The following is a 16,844-nucleotide window of genomic DNA, read 5'->3' as shown; positions in this document are numbered from 1 at the left end:
ACATACACACACGTTCTGTCTCACACACACATCCACAATTGCACACACATTCAACACACACATACACACACACACACCCATACCCACACCCCCCCCCACATACACACACGTTCTGTCTCACACACACATCCACAATTGCACACACATTCACAAGACATATATACACATATATGTACACATATACATACATCACACACACACACACACAAAGCCCACAAGCACTGATAAGAGAAGGAACCCTGGAGCAGAAGGTAGGAGAACCTGTCTCTGACTGCGTTGTCTTTGTGGTTTGGGATAGCTTATCTCCTCTGAAGCACAGTTTCTACATTTCTTTTGGTGCTGGTCTCTTGTGTAAAATATCCTCTCAAAAGCCTGAGACCTGGACATCTCTACCTGAACTTTCAACCAACCAGTGCCCATGCTTTTAAAAAAAAAATGCAGGGACTGGAGATGTGGCTCAGTGGTTAAAAACCTTTGCTTGGGCAGAGTTTGTGTCTAAGCACCCATATCAGGCTCCTCACCAGTGTCTGTAACTCCGGCTCCAGGGGATCTGACCCCCTCTTCTGGACTCTGAGGACACCAGGCACACATGGTGCACAGATATACATGCAGGCAAAGCACTCACACACATAAAATTAAGAGAGAGAGAGAGAGAGAGAGAGAGAGAGAGAGAGAGAGAGAGAGAGAGAGAGAGCGCTGTGTGTATTAGGCACTATCTTTTAATACTGTTAACTTTTTGCCCCATTTTACAGCAGAAAGTTGAAGTTTGATGAACTTAAAAGAACTGCCCTGGAGTCTCACAGAGAATAACTGATGAACAAGACAAAGCAGTTGGTCTGACTTGAAGAGCCTGTGCACTCATATGTGCTCCTAGGAAGCACTGGGATGAATGAATGAATGAATGGATGAGTGAGTGAGTGAGTGAGTGAGTGAGTGAGTGAGTGAGTGAGTGAGTGAGTTAGTGGGTCGACAGCTCCATGAAAAAATCCATGAAGCTTCTCATGGAGGGCGTTGAAAAAGTCTTAGTAAATGGATAACTGTATCCCGTTCCTGGTTAGGAGGCCTTTGTGTGCAGCAACTGACAATTCACCCCAAAAGACTAAAAGGTTTTTAAAAGGTTTAACAGAACTCTAACATTGAATAGGGTGTTTTGGAAAGAGGACTAAATACCTGTAGACAACTTGCTGTGTTCTCCTAAACAGGAGCAAAGAGTAATCAGAAAACAGTGTCCCATTAAGATGTTTTTTTTAAGATTTATTTCATGTGTATGAGCATTTGCCTGAATGTATATCTGTGCATCCCCAGCATGCCTGGTTGTGTGGAGGCCAGAAGAGGGCACTTTATCTCCTGAAGCTGGAGACGGTTGTAAGCTACCTGTAGATGCTGGGAACTGAACCTGGGTCTTGTGCAAGAGCAACAAGTCGCTTCTCATTCGGAAGAGACAGTAAATAAAGCTGGCACACTGACAGGTCGGGTGGCCAGGCTGTACCCCTTTACCAGGTTCTGAGAGAATGCCTGTTAGGGCACGGTAAGGATAATTGATTGACAGCCCTGCTTCCAAGGAGATGCCATTCCTATGTTGAATACCATGTAAATTCCAGGAGAGCTGGGGATTACAGGCAAAGTGAAGCTATGGGGTGGAGAGGAGGGAGACGTGAGGCTACCTGGGCTGGGGCATGCAGACTCGGAGCAAGGAGAACAGTTCGACTCCTGCTGGTCTCCAGACAAGGTTTTCAGGGTTTGGACATGTCTCAAACCCACTTTTGCTCTGGACTAGCTCCCCTTGTCACACGGCTTTCTGGCTCCACACATAATTAAAAATATATAGATAGAGAAATAAAAATGGAACTATGTGTGTTGTGGAAGGCCATCCTGCTTATTTGGCCTAGCCACAGTCTCTGGCACGGATATCTTGAGGTATAACTAGGAATAGGTACCCTACTCAGTAGCCCGTTATTCCACTAAGTAGCTAAGCTAGCCTTTGGAAGAGATGAAACCTTTCCTACATACAGCTTGCTTTTCCAAGAAATACCTTTGGGACAAAGGGCTATTACAGATCTATTTTTATACACTTCTTTCCTTAATTAACTCAGTAATTTGCATGCATATATGTGGGCAAACCCATGCCAGGACGTGCTTGGAGGTCAGAGTACAAACTCGGAGAAGTGTCCTATCTCTCCTCCTACCACATGAGTCTGGGAATCAAATTTTGGTCATCAGGCTTGGTAGCAGGCACTTTCGCTGGCTGAGCTATCTCAGACAAACAGCTGAACTTCTCGAAGAAATCCGACTTTGGTGACCCCTAGGCCTTGAGCAGCTAGGCCAGCATTTTACCATTGCTTTTCTTCCTTTCCCAGAGCTTTGTTTCTTCATCTGCAAGATGGAAGTTCCCTTCAAGCTGGTGGTGTGGATTAGAGAAAGGGAGCAGGCACTAGGGAGACAGCGACAGACTTTCAGTAAGCTCCCTTTGTGGTGGAATTCATTTTTACTGGGGGAGGGGGAGCAACGATTTAATACTAACAGTCATCTATATCATCAAATGTATGTCTCTGAGTTTCCTCAAATTTGCCATGCCACTTGACAGAAAGAACGTTGCTCATTTGTCTTGTAGCCTCACCATGGCAAACAAATTGGGCTTGTGTGAAACTAGGAAGGGCCTCTTCTGTAGACGGCAGGCAACCTCTTCTGTTTAGGCCACAGCTTATGTTTGGTGAAGTCATTTTATATTTAGGATGGTATTTGACTCTGACGGTGGGAGGGGGAACAGTGTGGGGGTCCCTACTTTGCAAGTGAAAAAGAAAAACACCTAGTTAAGGGAGTGATCTGAGAGGCCAGCAAGGGTCACACTAAAGGACCTAATTTCCTTGTCTGTCTGTCTGTCTGTCTGTCTGTCTGTCTGTCTCCCTCTAGTATTTGAAACAAGAACAAGCTTTCCCTCTGTAGCGCATGATGGCCTGAAATTCGAGGTATAGCTCAGGCACCAACTCTCAGCGATCCTCTTGCTCAGCCTTCTAAATTCTGGGATTTTGGGTGTGAGCCACTACACCCACATCCTCTTTTTTATTTTTAAAAATAGATTTTGGTGACCAGGAAATGCTGGAGCTAATGTCTTTTGGTGTTATCAGATGTTTGACAGAATCTCTCACAGGCTGTGCACCAGATGACTAGATCTGGAAGGGCAAAGCTTGTGAGGTAGAAGGGTGTGGCCTGTCAGGGATACAGGGAAGTTGAGGTAAGAAGGTGGTGGTGTTCAGAGTCCTGCACTGGCAGCAGCTCCAAGCTGTGGAGAAAGAGAAGGGGCGGGGCAATAAGACAGAGCACTGCCCTTGACTCTGGATCTCGACCTTTGACAGCTTCACAAGGAGCTGATCATGGCAAATAAGTCGCCTCAGGCAGATGTAGGGTTCACATTTGGGGGCCACACTTGGTGCTCTTTTGATAACAGAATTTGTAAAGGAAGTGTTTGAATAACATATGAAAATGTAATAAGGACACATGTAAAACTCTGGATAGTTAAAAATAGCAGGTGGAGGAGCGCTGTCAGGCAGCTGTGTGGCACACTTTGGTAGGAAGGAAGCAGGAGGTGGATGCAGCCTGAGGAGAAGATAGACAAGGCTGCCTCCGGGTCATGTGACGATCAGCTGAAAGAACTCAGGCTGCAGGCTGGGGATGTAGCTCAGTGGTAGAGCTCTTCCCTAGCATGTTCAAGCAATCACTTACACACTGAGGATAAAGTGGAGGCTTGACACCAAAGTCAGTACCGAGCCTGTCCTTATACACCCACGACACTGTTAACTTATAAACTGTGTGCAGGGAGAGATTAACAACACTAATGCACTAACAGCATGCTTCACAGATAGCTCCACAACCCACTTCTCTTCCATTTGTTTACATCTCAAATGATATCCCACTTCCCGGTTACCCCTCCACAAGTCCCCCATCCTACAACCTCCCTCTTCTCCCTCCCCCTTGCCTCTATGAGGGTGCTCCCCCCCATCCTCTCCCTCCTCACCCCTCCAGCATCCCCCTACACTGGGGCATCAAACCTCCACAGGACCAAGGACTTCTCTTCCCATTGATGCCAGATAAGACCATCCTCTGCTACCTATGTATCTGGAGCCACGGATCCCTCCCTGTACACTCCTTGGTTGGTGGTTTAGTCTCTGGGAGCACTGGGTGGTCCAGCCAGCTGATGTTGTTCTTCCTGTGGGGTTGCAATCCCCCTTAGCTCCTCCAGTCCTTCCCACCAGGGTACCTGATGTACAACCCACTTAAGGTTTGGTTGATGTACAACCCACTTATGGATTTGGTCTCATTTACTTTTTCTTTCCATGATTGTACTTTTACAAAGTTCTAGACATTTATTTATTTATTTCTATTTTTAAAGTTTTTTTTTTTAAAAAGTTTTAATTTTATGTATATGGGTATTTTGCCTGCATGTGTGTCAGAAGAGGGAATCAGATCCCCTGGAACTGAAGTTATCAGCAGGTTTGAGCCATCTCATGGGTGCTGGGAATTTGAACCCAGGTCCTCAGCAAGAGCAGCCAATGCTCTTAGCCATCTCTCCAGCCCCTACAATCATAGTTTTTATATTAATCTAATAAATTGGTCTATGTGACTACCAAGATTCTATTAGAACTATAAAAATATATTAGAAAGCCTGCAAAATCAGTGTGTGAGGAGCCTCTTCAGGATTTTAAAGTATGTTATAGCACAACATCATGAAACTCAAGTCTGTGTTACCTACTGTACGAAGCGCCTTGGTCAGCAATTACATCGGGTACTTGAGAGGTTCCTTTGTACTCCCTCCCAGTCACTGCCGACTTTGAGCTTTAGACAGAGCAGCTGGCCAGGGTGCACGCTTAGAGGTCTAGCTATTTTGATGGGTTACTCTCATTTATTTCCCAATCTGAAATTCTCTTTATTTCGCCCCTTTAGTGCAGAACTGGTGGACCTGAAGGAGTTTTATAATCCTAGCTACTAGAACAATGGACGGGAGGTACTATCTCATGAAGGAGATGAACCTAAATGTAGTTTATTCTTAGACATTTCATACACCCATAGTAAATAAATCAGGTCAGTTGAACTCTGAGCTTCAACAGAATCAACAGCAGTCCGGCTGCTCTAGTTCAGCCTAACGAGATTTTAGAGTAGGAGTCCGTTTCCTTAAAACAGTGTTAGAAAAGGATAGGATGTAGGCTTCAGAGACTCGCTGGCATCTCTGAGAGCCATGTGGCAGTGGGGAAGTCACCCCTCCAAGGAAACGGAACCAGTTTCTACTGTACAGAGGCATAGTGAGGGAGGGGAACTCTGCCCCTGTAGGTCTGGCAGTTGAGGGTCCAAGAGAAGGTCCAGGCAAGGAAGGTCTTGCGGTGTAGCAGTCTGGTTGTTGTGTCTTTTGGAGAGCGGTGTCTTTGGCACTTTTGCACTTGATAGGGAGCTCCAGAGCTATGAAACGGAAGGGAGTGGGGCGGGGCTTCCAGGGCCCAAGTGTAGCCCACCATTCTTAGGCTTTTCGCTGTTGACTTTTACAAATCACCTTTCTACTTTGAAGGCCAAAAACAGCAACAGCAGCAGCAGCAACAACAACAACAACAAGCCAAGGATAATGAGGTGAGGGCGGCCAAGGAGAGTTCTCAGCCATTGCTTGCTCTTCCTGATCCGCCCTTACCCCCACATCCTTGCTTAGGGGTACCACGCTTGTTCCAGCCCGTGATTTAAGCCTCGGGTTCCCAATTGCTCACGCGTCTTTCGTCCGTGAAGCCGCCTTGGTGTGAGTTCAAGTTCGTGCTGCCACAGGGCCTGATGACACGCCCCCTCGCACGCGCCCCGCTCCGCCCCGGGGAGGCCGGGCGCCCCCCAGCTCCGCGCTCTGCCGGGCTCCCCTCCCAGCGCCGAGCACTTGGCCCTGGCAGACGCCCCAAGATTGTTGTGAGGAGTCTAGCCAGTTGGTGAGCGCTGTAATCTGAACCAGCTGTGTCCAGACCGAGGCCCCATTTGCATTGTTTAACATACTTAGAAAATGAAGTGTTCATTTTTAACATTCCTCCTCCAATTGGCTTAATGCTGAATTACTGAAGGGGGTTAAGCGAAACCAGGTGCCGGCGGCGAGGGCTCTGCAGTGGCTCCCAGCACCCGGCACTGTCCCGGCCCTCCGCGCTGCCCGCTCGGCCCCTCCGGAACCAAGCCGCCCCAGTCCCACCGCAGAGCCTGCCTTCCTCGCGTCGCTTCTCCTCCCGCGCATCTTGGATATGCCAGGATTAAAAAGGTAGGTTGGAAGGCGCCAGGAACTGTCTCCAGGCTTGAGAAACCTAACTCCAGACCTGATGGGTGGAAAATAGCTATGGCTGAGATTCCGCCTGTGTCAGGGCACTGGAAAAGACTTTTAGCTAGTGATGCAATGACCCTGTTAATTACAAAAAGCTGCGCCCATCTCAAACTCTTCGTTTGGGAGTGGGGATTTTTCTAACAGCGTCAGGAGTCAGCATCTCGAGAGAGGCAGCAGACAACCTCTCTAGGTCATTTCTCTTTCTTTTTGGAAAGGGCAGCAACGTTGTGCGCAGTTTATAAAATATCACACTACATGTTTTTTAAATTTGGGAGACTGCTGACTACGGCACCAGCAATTGCTTTGCTGCGACGGCTGTGAGACAAGCAGAAGTCTCCGGACACTTCTGTCTGCGTTTGCTCTATGTGTGTGATTTACAGAGGGAATGGGACCTAGAAGTTTCGAGCCAATGAACAGTGGACTCTGCAGACAGAGACGCATGTAAGCAAATGTTTTGCTGTTCTTTGCGGAAATTGCAATTCCAGTCAAGTAATCCTTGAGCCTTGAGGAAGTTTAAGGATGACATCTGTTCTCCCTTTCTCCAGTGTCTCTTGAAAATATAGCTGCCCTGCATAGATCTACACACTTTCTCTCTGTGTGTTTGCATGTGGGAAGGGTGCACGCATGCGAATACAAACCGAGCCTCATTATGGTAAGCCATAGTTAATATTATCATTCCACATCTCTGACCAGCAATGTCTGTCACTGACAGACAGTTGGAGGTTCTGTCCTCCTCCTCCTCCTCTTCCTCCTCCTCCTCCTCTTCCTCCTCCTCCTATTTAGGATGGTGGACCCAGATTCAAAAGAAAAGGTTTGAGACACAGTTTCTCCTCTCCAGTATTAATTATACTTCAATTTTGGTACGATTTCTTCCTGGAAAGCTTCTCTGTTAGCCTAGAGATTATTTGGCCCCCAGGACCCAGCCATAGCTCTTCCAGGAGGCTGGGCTTGGAGCTGGCCAGCCCTGGGCTGGCTTTCGCCAAAAGGAATGGGGAGTGGGGTAGGGGGAGAAGCCGGTAGGGTTAGCATGCCTTTTCTAGTCTCTCTCAAACTGTACTGCATACAGTCAAGCTGCTCCGTCTCCAACATAAACGAGACGGGATTTTATAACCACCTGAAAGGAAACTTCATGAGAAGAAACAGGAAAACATTGAAATTCATAATCTACAGACTGGAAAATAAATTTGTTATTGTTCTCTTATTCCTTCCAGATATAAAGTCTGGCTCTTGCAAATATCAAAAAAGCCCAGGGATTTGGCTCTGCACTTTATAAGGTCAGAGCTGTCTCCAGTGTTGGAGAACCTGGCTCACATAGGCAAGTTAGATGAAATGGAAACCTGTCTACTCAGGATTGGATCTGGGACTCCAGCACCACATCGGGCTCAGTTTTGTCTGGGTGCCTGGGTGCCACCTTACCTCTGTGTCCTCTACATACCTACTGCTATTTCTCCTGCGCTGTGGGTCAGGGATGTGAATGAGCCTGGAATCTCCTGAGCACTCATTCTGAAAAGGCGGGGACTACAGAGTCATGGTGCTGGGTGGGTAATGATAAGCCTCGGGCTCCAACCAGGTCCCCAGGCTCATAGCCATGCTGAGAAACAGTCAAGATCACCCCCTTCAGGAAGCTTCCTCTGTTGACTCTTGACATTCTTATCAAGGCAAATCTACACTCCTGGCCCATGCCACAAAGCAGCCAGCTCAGGTGGATGGCAGCTGGGTCACAGCTCTGTGGCTCTCCTGCCCAGTATCTAGGCTGCAAGCTGGAGTTGCTTGGATACATGCTAGTAACCGGAGAGTGTGGTTACAGACTGGATCATCAGCACAGACTTCACCTTGTCTTCCATCTTCCCTGCTTTAGGTGCCCAGGTCAGTAGTGTTACATATGCCCATTTGGCTACATAACTAGGCTCCATGCCTCTTTAACCTGCAAAACAGCTTCTTGTACCATACTCCATGGTGTATGGTGCACACCTGTAACCCCAGCATTTGAGGGATAGAGGCAGGAGAATCAAGAGTTCTGAGCTAAATTTGCTAGTTTGAGGCTAGCCTGGACTACATGAGACCCTGTCTTAAATAAAACAACAAAACAAAACAAAGCAAAGCAAAAAGGTTGGCTAAAATGTCTGTCTTGGAATCCCAGTACTCAGGAAGCTGAGGTACAATTGCCACAAGTCTGAGGATAGCCTGGGCTATATTGTAAGTTGCAGGTTAGCCTGGGCTACAGAATGAGACCTTGTTTCGAAAAAGAAAAACCCAAAAAACCCAAAAAACCCAAAAAACCCAAAAATGTACCCAAGTCACCAAAAAAAAAAAAATTACAGAAATTCTGTACCTGTACCTGTTAAACACCCCCTCCCTGCCCCAGAAGCTCACAACCCCCAGAACCACCACTTTTCTTTCTGGGTCTGAAAACTCTGGGGTACCTGATATAAGTTGAAATCTATGTGTTTGTGTGTGTGTCACTCATCTCACTATGACACCCCGTGGATCACCAATGCTGTTGCTCTTTTTTTTTTATTTTAATTACATTTATTTATTGACTTGGGAGGGGGCATGCGTTGCTGTCCACTATGGTGGTCAGAGGACAACATTCAAAAGTTGGTTCTCTCTTTCTACTTTATTACCAGGCTGACTTTGAACTCCTGAGTTCTAGTGACCTTTGCACTTTAACCTTTTGGAGCAGCTAGGATTACAAGCACATAGCAATGTGCCTAGCTTTCCACATTGTATCGTGTCCAACTTTTGAGTTTAAGTCTGAATAATATTGTTGGTGTGTGTGTGTGTGTGTGTGTGTGTGTGTGTGAGAGAGAGAGAGAGAGAGAGAGAGAGAGAGAGAGAGAGAGAGAGAGGAGGGGGCACATTTTGTTTAGCTATTCATACACGAACATTTGGATTGTACCCACCTTTTGGTTATCGTAAAAAAAATGCTGCTATGAGCATGCCTATGCATATATACTTATGTCTAGTCTTTGACTCAGTTCTCCGGGGAATGCACTCTGGAGTGGGTCTGCTGGATCGCAGGTGAGGACACCACACAGCTGCACCAGTTTTACCTCCCCATCAGTAATGCACCGGAGCTGTGATCTCTCTACATTCTTCCTAGACCTGTTGTTTTCTGTCTTGCATTTTTCTAAGATTAAGAATTTATTTTATGTGTATGAGTGTTTGCTTGCTCTGGGTACAAGTGAGTGACCCTGCTTCAATGTATAAGGTAAAGAATGACTGAGGAAGATACTTGATGCCAACCCCTGGCCCCCATAGGAATACACAGACGTGTAAATATGCACTTACACACATGCTCCAACACGTGTCAACACACAGGTCCATGCATGCCTCACAAATAGCCATCTTAATGGATGTGAGGATGGACTTCGCAGTTTTAAAGCATACTGGTGACCACAGTTTCACCAGACAAAACGTTGGCCACAGCAAAGAACCAAATTACCCACAGGCAAAGATGTTTACTTGCTTGTGGGTGGCCACGTTGGCTGGGCCAGGGTGTTAAGGCATTTCCTGCTGTTACCCACTGCCTTTCTCACACTGGCTCCTCAGACTTCCATCCCCTGGGATGGCAGTTCTCACGAACCACATGCTAGGGTGGACCCTGGGTTCTTGGACCATTCAAGCCCAGGTTCTCACACGTGTGGACTGAGGGCTCCACGTTCTGGTTAAGTGACTTCCTGCAAACACAGAGCCTCTCACATTCTTGCTTTCGTGGATTGAAGACACAGAGGCTCTTGGCTCTGCAGTCAGGTCTGAATAATGTTTAACTCAGGTGGTCTCTGTGCAGAATGATAAAAGACCAAGACAACTGGTTGATGCCACAGACTGTGGGTCTTTGGATTTTTGTCCCTAAGCAGCAAAGCATGTGACCTAACTTACTATCCCAACACATGAAGCAAGTGTTAGGAGGCTGCCTCTTGTGGGGTTAGAGTAGAGGGCTGGAAGCGCTCTTGGGCTCTGCTGAGTGTGCCCTATTCGCTTGCAAGCATATGGTAAAACCACCAACTAAATGTCAGGTAGCAGGAGGTCCAGGTTTCCTGGACATGAGCATCTCTTGGCACTCACTCTGATTTTCACTGCCCACAGGATACTCACTGTTACCATCTTGGCACTCTGGCTTCCACATCCTGGGAATGCACAGGTAAGGCCTCAAGTTGTCCAGAAGCATGTCACAAAGCGAGGGGAGAGTGTCCAGCCATGCATTTTAGGGTCCCAGGGTTACGGGAATGGGAGGTACTCACTTACTACCCTCCATACAAACATATCATAGCTAAGGCTCTAAGAGATGGAGGCTGGCCCAGGGTGATATAGGTTTCAAGTGGCAAGGTTGGAATTGGATCTCAGCATCCTGGCTCCAAACCTGGGTGTCCCTCAGGGAAACTCACTAACTTACATGGTAGTTCAATGTGGTGTTTCTGGTCAGGGTGTTCTCCACCCCCCTCCCCCCCAACCCAGGATGCTTGCAAAAGGCACCCACAGCTAGGTCAGTGTGTGTTTCCACCTATACAATGCCCAGTGAAAGAGGTAGGAAGGAGAAGGTTGGTTACCTGGAGATGGGGGGGGGGTGCGGTATCCCTTCCCCTGGGAGGAGTGTGCAAGGAGCAATGAAGTTGAATTCAAGACAAGGGTCTGAGAGCAGTTGCAGCATCTCATTTCTAAAGCTATAGGGAGGGTTGTGCTAGGTGTGTCAGCCCCGAGTAATATGGTAGGGTTCCTCTAGAGTGGTGGTTCTCAACCTGTGGATTGCAACCAGTTCTGATCCCTTTGTGGGTAGGGCTGAACAACCCATCACAATACACACCAGTGGCAAAATTATAGTTATGAAGTAGCAATGAAGTAATTTTATGGTTGGGGGTCACTACAATATGAGGAACTTTATTAAAGGGTCGCATCATTACAAAGGCGGAGAAACACTGTTCTAGATGGCTCAGAGAGGCCCTTCTGTGTGGCCCTTCTCATGGAGAGAAAATAAAGACAGCCTCATTTCTGAGTAAGGCTGAGGGCTGCAGGTGAGGAAGGGTAGGCGCCTGCCCATCATGCACAAGGCTATAAGTTAGAGAAAACTATGCTGGGGTGAAACAGGGGGAAGAACTGTGAAGTACATCCAAAGGCCATTAGACACACTCAGGCCATTGGAGACAGGAAGGATTTGAGAGGAATGTATAAGAATTTTAGATCTCAGAGGGACCTTGGCATCCTGTAATCTAGTCCCAAGAGTTATAGACAAAAACATCTAGTCCTGAAGCAGATAGTGGTCATAGATAAAGGTAATTAGTATAGGCATTTATAGTAACATAGTTCCTCTTTGTAACTACTTAAAAGTAAGTAACAGTACCCCATTTTATAGATAGAGAAACTGAGGCAAAGGGAAGGATGAGGAGAAGTAAGGACTCTAGTGAGAATTAGAAACCAGGTAAACAAGTGGCTTGAGCCCATTCTGCCCCAGCACTGAGGTCGAGAACAGGACTGAAACCTGATCTCCTGGGTTCTGTGGTATAGACTCCTGGTTCTTCTGGGTCCTTTGTCCTGAGGCTCTAAGGCTTGGAACTCTCAGCAGTAGCACAGGCCAGGCTCACAAATCACCCCATGGCTCAGGGAAGTCTGGCCTTGAGGCTGGAGGAGGGGCCTGGTGACAGGTGTACCACAATCCTAGACACTGAACTCATTCCTGTGTCAGCCTCCAGGCACCACAAGGGGCTCTCACATTGTTCCCAGATCAGGTTTTTAAAAGTTCACAGTCAAGGCTGGAGAGATGGCTCAGCCCATGGCCAAAAACACAAAAGTTCACAGCACTTAGGAAACAGGGGCGGGAAGACAAGTTCCAGGCCAGCTTGGACTACACAGTGAGATTTTTCTCTTGATGACAAAACAAAATTTAACCAGATTAAACAAAAAACAACCCTGCATGTACAGTTATAGCTCAGGTTACATGTAAAAATCACAACTGTCACCAATTGCCAAAATGTGTCACTGCCTTGCTGACATTGAAATGAAGGAAAAAATCCCATCTCCTTTGCTTAGAAAATGGGCCACATCTGCTGTGTAGCTTTTGCTTTATGAATACAACTGAGAGCAGGGGCGACATTTCATAGGGATTGAAGCATTTGTTTGGGGGTCTGTGAAGGGGAGATGGATAGAGCTGGGGAGTCTCCTTCCTTGGAAGTGGGGCTGTTGCACTGTGGCTTTTATTGCTCCTCATCACGTGGGCATGGCAAAACCCATAAGTCCTGACACTGTGGGTCATGAGGCACTGGTGTAGGGTGTTACAAAAACAAAACAAAACAAACACTAAGTGTGCAATGATTGTAAGAAAACTTTTCCAAATAGAAACCTATCCCACATGGGGGTGTTACATCCCCCCTAGCCCCCACCCCTACTTTACTCCACTTCCCAAATGCTCTGCGATGCTTTTATAGTGACAAAGAATGCTAGGCAAGTGACCTGACCTGTTTCTTCTCTCTCTTCTACAGCAACAGTGCACAAACGGCTTTGACCTGGACCGCCAGTCAGGACAGTGTCTAGGTATGTGATGCTGACGGTCCTTTTTTAGGTGGGGTCATTTGGCGATAGCTCAATTGCTAGGATGTTTCTGCCATAGCCGTGGCTCAGTGTCGTTGAAGCTTCATTTACCTTCTCCATGGAAGAACACAGAGGTGGGATGACCAAGCCAATGAGACCCTTGTTGCTTATGTTCTTTGTGCTAAGTGCTGATCAGGGTCAAAGAATCACCTCTCTCCTCAACAAGCATTTCTGTTGGATCTGTTCCCTAGCACTGCCTCCACAAGGTTCCATAAGAATAGTAGCTTAAATGTTGCTCATTTCAGACCCCAGAGCTCTCTGGCCCAACACCTGTCTACCAGGCTAATAGCAGAATATTGGCTAGGCTGTGTTTCTCTGGGGTTCAAAGAGAGAGAGCATCTTTTCTTCTCACGGGAGAAGTTTTTGGGATCCACCCTCCTGAAGTTATAGGTTGTAGGTCCTCCATCCTTGCTGGTTGTTTGGCGAGGCCCTCCCAAGCTTCTAGAAACTGTGTTCACCCCTTGGTTGGTAGCCTGTGACATTCACAATTATCGGTCCCTTCTTACATTGTAATTCCTCTAAGTCTCCTACCTTTTCTATTTTCAACCACTCACCCAACTACACTGGGTGTCCCATAGCATAACCTAGGATGGATGCTCCCATCTTAAAGCCAGCTGATTGGTAACCTGAATGGAATCAGCCCTGAGACCTAAAGGCTTCCCAGGTTCCAGGGATGAGGAAGTCCTCTGAAGGACATTCTCACAGCATGCCATCTAGTGGAGAAAAACTTAGACACAGTGGATGCTGTGACAAGTTGGTGGAATAAGGTCATGGTCGAGTGGAGATAACTTCAGTGGGCCCTGAAAAGGCAGAGAAGAGAGGGAAGCTTTATGTCCAGATTCAGCCAAGAGTCAGGCCCAGTTTGAGTTGGATATTGAAGGATGGCTAGGATCCTGAAGATCTCAACCACAGTGGGAGGAACAGCATAGACAAGGATCAGGGGTGCCATGGGATGCCGAGGGTAGTAGGGCACGTGGAGGGGATAAGGCTTGGCTGCCCCACATTGGGGGCAATGTTCCCAATGTGGGAATAGCTAAATTCTTAATTAGATTTAATTTAGGTCAAATCATGTTTCTGTCCCGAGTCACATCAACTGAGACTAAGAAGGGAGAGAGTTGGTTGAAAAGAATGAATTAAACCTTGAAGACTCGGACTCATGCTTGGATTTACAGTACAAAACTCTTTGGTTCAAGGATGCACTACAGGGTAAAGAGGGACGTGGCTTCTTTTCCAGCCCATGTGTTCCACTAGAGAAAAGACCATTGCACTCTGAACTACAGCATTCGCAGTTCCCAAGCTGGGAGCTGGCATGCATTTCTCAGATGACATGATGGGCGAGCTGCCCAGGTCCAGGCATCCCTCCCCAGTCTCCAGTTCCACACAGAGCAAGAGCTGGTGGCAGGGCCCAACTCCCAAAGCCAGGTCTGCTGCCCACTGGAGCCAGAGTTGGAACCTCTCTTGACTCCACCCTGACAAGGCTGATTTTTCTAGACAGACCACCACTCTCCTTCCAATATGAGCTGATCTCCAGCAGGGCTAGACACAGTCTTGTTTTGCTGGCACTGTGTGAGCCAGCTTGAAAGCAATTGCTCTGCTTTCTCAGCAAGTAACTAACTATGAGCCAAGCCTTGTCTTTCTGGGTGTAAAGGTCTTTTTCTTTCTTGCCCAGCTATTACTTTGAATAGAAGTGGTTCTGATCTCATGTTTTCAGAGTATAAGAAATGCACAGGAGAGTGAGTACGTGGCAGGCTTTTGTACTCACAGACACTCCCATCTATTTATTTTTACTGTTGCTTTCCTTATGTAAATAAGGGTTTTTTTTTAAATTTGCTATATTCCTAAATGTTAAGGAATACATTTGCCCAGGTTTCAAATGTGGTATTCTTTAAAGAAAAATATGAAGTCAGCAATAGTGCAGGTTTCTGAGGGTGGGGTCATTTGTGATAAGAGGGCTTAAAGAGCTAATGTTTGGCAACCCAGGTCACTTGGAGTAAACTTGGCTAATATTGGGGAGCATCAGACTGCAGTGAGCCAGGTGAAATGTTAGAGGGTCATTCCCATCAGTCTGCTCTGCTTCAATGTACGCATGCCCAGTGTCATGAAGAGACCACTGAAATTTGTCCTTTCTGTGGCTTCTGCAGATATTGATGAATGCCGGACCATCCCTGAGGCTTGTCGTGGGGACATGATGTGTGTCAACCAGAATGGCGGGTATTTGTGCATCCCTCGAACCAACCCAGTGTATCGAGGGCCTTACTCAAATCCTTACTCTACATCCTACTCAGGCCCATATCCAGCAGCGGCCCCACCAGTACCAGCTTCCAACTACCCTACGATTTCAAGGCCTCTTGTCTGCCGCTTTGGGTATCAGATGGATGAAGGCAACCAGTGTGTGGGTGAGTAGCCCAGTAACTGTCCTCTCACATAGTGGACTTTCTCAAGAGTGCTGTCAGAATCTAATATGTGCTCCCAAATGGAGATACCTACCATGAAATATGTCAATCAGACAGTGGTCTGCTGTCTACAAATGATATAATGTTTTATTCTAGATATATTTCTGGGTCCTCTTCTGAATTATCTAGAAAGCCAGTTCTTTCTTTCTGTCATTTGATCAATCCATCCATCATCTATCTATCTATCTATCTATCTATCTATCTATCTATCATCCATCCACCATCCATCCATCTACCCATCCATCCATCCATCCATCCATCCATCCATCCCATGGATCTCATTGGTGATCAACCTCATGTTTTCTCAACTAAATAACCAATGCATCTAATCAGACTCAGGGCCAGTGCTCTGTTTCTATGTATTGAATGGATTGAGTATTGCTGCAGAAAAGCCTTGAGAGCCAACCCAAGATCTGATAAGGAAAGTGGGCTTCTTAGGTGGGAGCCAGTGTTCTTAAAGGGGCCTTGCTGATGGGGACTCTGGGGGAGAAAGTAGGCATCATTATATCATAAGCCCCAAGGGAATTAGCGGTACCCTACAGAGCTTCAGGTTCTATTGGCCAGTGCTGCCTTGGAGAAGAGCTGCCTGGGGCCCTGCCCAGTCCTTTGGTAGTAGTTGGACTAAATTCCTGAAGTGTCTCCAGCTTTAGAGGGTTACTTCGAAGAGAGATGGACAGTGAAGCTCAAGCTCTTTTGACTGTGTATCCCCTCTGCCAAATCCTTTTAGACTTAGATCCCTACCATAGGCATATTTATACATGACACATGTATCCTGTTATACTCATGTGGGTTGAGGAATATAAAGCACACATAAGAAATAGGAAACTTAAAAGAATGTAATAAAAAATAAATTTGAATTGAAATTCTAACATTTCCTTTCCATGGCCATCAGTCTAGTTAATAAGATTTTTGTGGGTTTCAGGGCTCTGACATATCGGTCTGTAACCGACAGATAGAGACAGTGCTGATTATAATATATAAGTATGTTCATGTGAATGAGCGTGTGTTTACACTTAAAATATTCAAACAGTATGCAAATATATGCCCTTCAACACTACAGGGAAAATTGAATATATACCTGAGCTCATAATGCTTCATGATTACTGGTCTCAAAGACCTGGTGTGTATGTTGGGGCACATATGCATATGCTGACTTAGATTTACCTTAACTAAGAACATGCCAAGGGGAAATATGGACCCAGTCAAGCCTCATGCTTCTGAGCTTTGCGGGAGAGGACAGCATCATGCTTCCTTACGACACGTAGCAGAACAATAGGCATATTGTAACCAGAAGGAACTTCTTGGATGCTCTTTAGCTACAACCTCTGATTTTTTGGAAAAGTGAACGTGAACCCCAGCAAGCTAGGTCATTTCGCAGGTAGGATATGAGACCAGCCAACTGCTCCCATCTAGTAGAAAATAATGGTACCAAATAAGATGTAGTGTGTATGTGTGTGTGTGTGTGTGTGTGTGTGTGTGTG

At 46.6% G+C, this 16,844-nt stretch overlaps 1 protein-coding gene across 2 annotated transcripts in view; it reads left to right on the top strand.

Moving 5' to 3' along the window:
• The first annotated feature begins 5,872 nt into the window (after positions 1 to 5,872).
• Fbln5 (fibulin 5) overlaps positions 5,873 to 16,844 on the top strand; it is a 68,658-nt gene continuing 57,686 nt past the window's right edge. Inside the window, exons 1-4 of one of the 2 annotated variants that reach the window (XM_021178950.2) lie at positions 5,873 to 6,268; positions 10,418 to 10,472; positions 12,802 to 12,853; positions 15,052 to 15,306. In XM_021178950.2, the coding sequence (XP_021034609.1) occupies positions 6,252 to 6,268; positions 10,418 to 10,472; positions 12,802 to 12,853; positions 15,052 to 15,306 (379 nt within the window). In that variant the 5' untranslated portion in view covers positions 5,873 to 6,251. Of the gene's footprint in view, positions 6,269 to 6,477; positions 6,770 to 10,417; positions 10,473 to 12,801; positions 12,854 to 15,051; positions 15,307 to 16,844 lie in introns of those variants that run through there. The other variant, XM_029484933.1, reaches the window with a different exon arrangement.

The sequence above is a fragment of the Mus caroli genome, chromosome 12, assembly GCF_900094665.2.
Source record: "Mus caroli chromosome 12, CAROLI_EIJ_v1.1, whole genome shotgun sequence".
Lineage (NCBI taxonomy): Eukaryota > Metazoa > Chordata > Mammalia > Rodentia > Muridae > Mus > Mus caroli.
Note: the sequence above shows the minus strand (reverse complement) of the source record. Positions and strands in the feature narration are given on the sequence as shown.